The sequence below is a fragment of the Chiloscyllium plagiosum genome, chromosome 51, assembly GCF_004010195.1.
Source record: "Chiloscyllium plagiosum isolate BGI_BamShark_2017 chromosome 51, ASM401019v2, whole genome shotgun sequence".
In the NCBI taxonomy this organism is placed as follows: domain Eukaryota; kingdom Metazoa; phylum Chordata; class Chondrichthyes; order Orectolobiformes; family Hemiscylliidae; genus Chiloscyllium; species Chiloscyllium plagiosum.
The window spans coordinates 3218874-3223433 of record NC_057760.1 but is presented as its reverse complement, the minus strand read 5'-3'; the positions used below and the strand labels follow the sequence as shown (position 1 = coordinate 3223433).

The window sequence follows — 4560 nt, the reverse complement described above, 5'->3', positions numbered from 1 at the left end:
CACATCGAGAATACCTCCAGCAAACGGAATCTCACTCCGACATTGTCCACATGGAGAATAACTCCAGCAAAGGGAATCTCACTCTCACATTGTCCACATCTAGAATAACTCCAGCAAAGGGAATCTCACTCCTACATTGTCCACATCTAGAATAACTCCAGCAAAGGGAATCTCACTCCCACATTGTCCACATCTAGAATAACTCCAGCAAAGGGAATCTCACTCCGACATTGTCCACATGGAGAATAACTCCAGCAAAGGGAATCTCACTCCCACATTGTCCTCATCTAGAATAACTCCAGCAAAGAGAATCACACTCCCACATTGTCCACATGGAGAATAACTCCAGCAAACGGAATCTCAGTCCCACATTGTCCGCATGGAGAATAACCCCAGCAAAGGGAATCTCACTCCCACATTGTCTGCCCACATCTGGAACAGCTTCAGAGATGGCATTCTCAGTTGCAGTCATTGCTCACATATATGACACATGGAAGTTATATAAGAGTCACTGTCTCCTCACCTGAGCACAACCAGTGAGATTGAGGGAAAACACATGTGGACTCACAGCAATGAAATCTCCATAAAATTCCTGAAACAGAATCACAGCAAAGTGAATGACAGAGAGAAAGCAGACTTCACTTTGTTTAAATTATCTGCATCAGATAAGGACTGTAATGTAGATGGTGGAGGTCACCAGGTTGTGGTGGGGGGAGTCACAGTACTCAACACTAACAGTGCTCCACTCGGAGAAATGCAGCCCTCGCCTGCTGAGTGTTTCAAACACCTTGTTTTCTCCCACAAATCCACAGAACTGTGCCACCCAATGACTGGAATGGAGAAAACCCTGGTCCAGCATGAGCAAGAGCGATATAGCAAACCCAGACACAGGTATTTTAACGGAGCAGGGACCCAATTACAGAAAGCTGCAAAGTGACCCCACATGCCAAGTTCACCGAAATAATGAACGGGAAAATTGTCCAATTCCGGGTGGGGTGGGGATCCTTTAACCCATCGCTCTGGAGAACGAACTAACAGCCGCTCACCTGAACTTCAGAAACAACTTCTTGCTCATCTGCCTCTGCCAGGCTCTTGATGTCACTCTTACTAATCACGTTGCTGAAATCTGCAGAGAGTTAGAGACACAGGAAGGTAAACTCGGAGCCAGCTACTGAGATTCAGGAGACAGGAGCTGCAGCATGAAGCCTTCGCTGTGATCCCATACAGACCAATCTCTCACTCAGCAGCAAGGGGCCTGGGATCCACTCCCTGATCTGTGCCCAGGGTACTCAGACCAACTGTAACCTCCAGCTCACATCAGCAGTCCTGCACATTGAACTTATTTCTATGCTGCTGTGTGTGGCCAAGCCACTCAAATCCCTTTATACATTGAGCTACCGGGATAGCAGCTCCAATCTCAGAAGTGAAATCAGCAGTGTGACAGTCAAGTACTCACAAACAAAATACAGGCCATACTTGGGTCTGCGCAGTTCCTGGATCAGAAATTCAACGTTCGCCTAGAACACAGAAATGGACAATTACAGGAGGAAATCGGACAGTTTGAACTCCACTGTCACCCTGCTGCCATTTACTTCAGTGCAGCCCCAAAATCCATCCTGCACTAGTTTGCACTCTGTGGTGAAACGGTTAAAAATTATGTCCCAATACATGTGTGAATCTAACCGGAATGGAGGTGTTGCTTAGTCCCGTGTGAATCTTATTACACACCTCCCCGTGTGAATCTTCTTATCTGTATGTAACCAGAATGGAATGTGTTTTTTAGCCTTGCTCTGCTGTTCACATGAATGTTTATATCTGGAAAAGAGTATATCAGCTGGAAAAGTCTCCAGTTCGGTGAGTCTGCTCCGGGGTTACGTTTAACCGCCGAGCGTGGGTTGTTGGCAACCGCTCTACGAGAACTGACGGCTCCCAGTTCCGGTAACATGTAGAGTGAGTATAAGCCAGACCCGTTGTAAGTATGAGACCTGGTTGTGGCGACGCTGCGGGGAATAAAATGCTCATATTCTAGCAGACTCGCCTCTTGGTCGTTTGTTCTGTGTCAGACTACTCTCCTACGAACCTGACCTTGAGAATTTTTTTAAAACACACTCTGACACAACCAAGCGACTCTATCGCCAAGTCTATCACATCCCCCGCTCGATCATTTCACCCCAACAGTGAAGGCATATGCTGAAGCCACAACAAACCTCTGCTTCTCCAGCATTTCCCATCTGAGCTGAACGTTAGGTGTGCACACTGGCCTACAAAGGGCCAAGGCAGATGGGCAGGCAGTAAGTGGGTGGCACTTACCTTGGTAGGCCGCAAAAAGCAGATGGCTTTTAGGTGTTTCATGGTCTCACGGTTGGTGGACTCGATGCGCTCAAAAAGATAAACTTCCCTCTGTAGGATCTCAGACTGTGTGTATACCATGCTAATGATGCTGGTCTGTGAAAGCAAGGGCATATTTCAGACGGACCACCCAACAGCACAGGGAAAGTCAACATGCTGTCAGCACAAACTTAGACACAAAGAAACACTCGCCACTCTATCAAACTAAAGTTCACTTTACACTGTCCCCATCAAACACTCCGAGGACAGAGAGTAATGGTCACTCTCCCCTGGTACAGTGTGGGGTTAGATGGACAGTGAGTGATGGTCACTCTCCCCTGGTACAGTGTGGGGTTAGATGGACAGTGAGTGGTGGTCACTCCCCCCGGTACAGTGTGGGGCTAGATGGACAGTGAGTGATGGTCACTCTCCCCTGGTACAGTGTGGGGTTAGATGGACAGTGAGTGATGGTCACTCTCCCCTGGTACAGTCTGGGGTTAGATGGACAGTGAGTGATGGTCACTCTCCCTTGGTGCTGTATGGTCTTAGATGGACAGTGAGTGATGGTCACTCTCCCCTGGTACAGTCTCGGGTTAGATGGACAGTGAGAGATGGTCACTCTCCCCTAGTACAGTCTGGGGTTAGATGGACAGTGAGTGATGGTCACTCTCCCTTGGTACAGTCTGGGGTTAGATGGACAGTGAGTAATGGTCACTCTCCCCTGGTACAGTGTGGGGTTAGATGGACAGTGAGTGATGGTCACTCTCCGCTGGTACAGTATGGGGTTAGATGGACATTGAGTAATGGTCACTCTCCCCTGGTACAGTGTGGGGTTAGATGGACAGTGAGTGATGGTCACTCTCCGCTGGTACAGTGTGGGGTTAGATGGACAGTGAGTGATGATCGCTCTCCCCTGGCACAGTGTTGGGTTAGATGGACGGTGAGTGATGGTCACTCTCCACAGGAACAGTGTGGGGTTAGATGGACAGTGAGTGATGGTCACTCTCCCTTGGTACCGTATGGTGTTAGATGGACAGTGAGTGATGGTCACTCTCCCCTGGTACAGTGTGGGGTAAGATGGGCAGTGAGTGACGGTCACTCACCCCTGGTACCGTATGGTGTTAGATGGACAGTGAGTGATGGTCACTCCCCCCTGGTACATTGTGGGGTTAGATGGACAGTGAGTGATGGTCACTCCCCCCTGGTACAGAGTGGGGTTAGATGGACAGTGAGTGATGGTCACTCCCCCCTGGTACAGTGTGGGGTTAGATGGACAGTGAGTGATGATCACTCTCCCCTGGTACAGTCTGGGGTTAGATGGACAGTGAGTGACGGTCACTCTCCCCTGGTACAGTGTGGGTTTAGATGGACAGTGAGTGGTGGTCACTCTTCCCTGGTACAGTATGGGGTTAGATGGACAGTGAGTGACGGTCACTCTCCCCAGGTACAGTGTGGGGTTAGATGGACAGTGAGTGATGGTCACTCTCCCCTGGTACAGTGTGGGGTTAGATGGACAGTGAGTGATGGTCACACTCCCCTGGTACAGTGTGGGGTTAGATGGACAGTGAGTGATGGTCACTCCCCCTGGTACAGTGTGGGGTTAGATGGACAGTGAGTGATGGTCACTCTCCCCAGGTACAGTGTGGGGTTAGATGGACAGTGAATGGTGGTCACTCTCCCCTGGTACAGTGTGGGGTTAGATGGACAGTGAGTGATGGTCACTCTCCCCTGGTACAGTATGGGGTTAGATAGACAGTGAGTGATGATCGCTCTCCCCTGGTACAGTGTGGGGTTAGATGGACAGTGAGTGATGGTCACTCTCCCCTGGTACAGTCTGGGGTTAGATGGACAGTGAGTGATGGTCACTCTCCCCTGGTACAGTATGGGGTTAGATGGACAGTGAGTGACGGTCACTCACCCCTGGTACAGTGTGGGGTTAGATGGACAGTGAGTGATGGTCACTCTCCCCTGGTACAGTATGGGGCTAGATGGACAGTGAGTGATGGTCACTCTCCCCTGGTACAGTATGGGGCTAGATGGACAGTGAGTGATGGTCACTCTCCCCTGGTACAGTGTGGGGTTAGATGGACAGTGAGTGATGGTCACTCTCCCCTGGTACAGTATGGGGTTAGATGGACAGTGAGTGACGGCCACTCACCCCTGGTACAGTGTGGGGTTAGATGGACAGTGAGTGATGGTCACTCTCCCCTGGTACAGTATGGGGTTAGATGG

General features: G+C 50.1%; 1 protein-coding gene across 1 annotated transcript; it reads right to left on the bottom strand.

Moving 5' to 3' along the window:
* Nucleotides 1-454: 454 nt before the first annotated feature.
* Nucleotides 455-2441, bottom strand: vps45 (vacuolar protein sorting 45 homolog). The gene is made up of 4 exons (XM_043684111.1): nt 2311-2441; nt 1457-1517; nt 1047-1126; nt 455-592 (listed from the first exon to the last, which is right to left on the bottom strand). Exons 1-4 carry the CDS (start codon nt 2428-2430, stop codon nt 509-511), a joined length of 345 nt encoding a protein of 114 aa, XP_043540046.1. The 5' UTR covers nt 2431-2441; the 3' UTR covers nt 455-508.
* Between the last annotated feature and the right edge of the window lie 2119 nt (nt 2442-4560).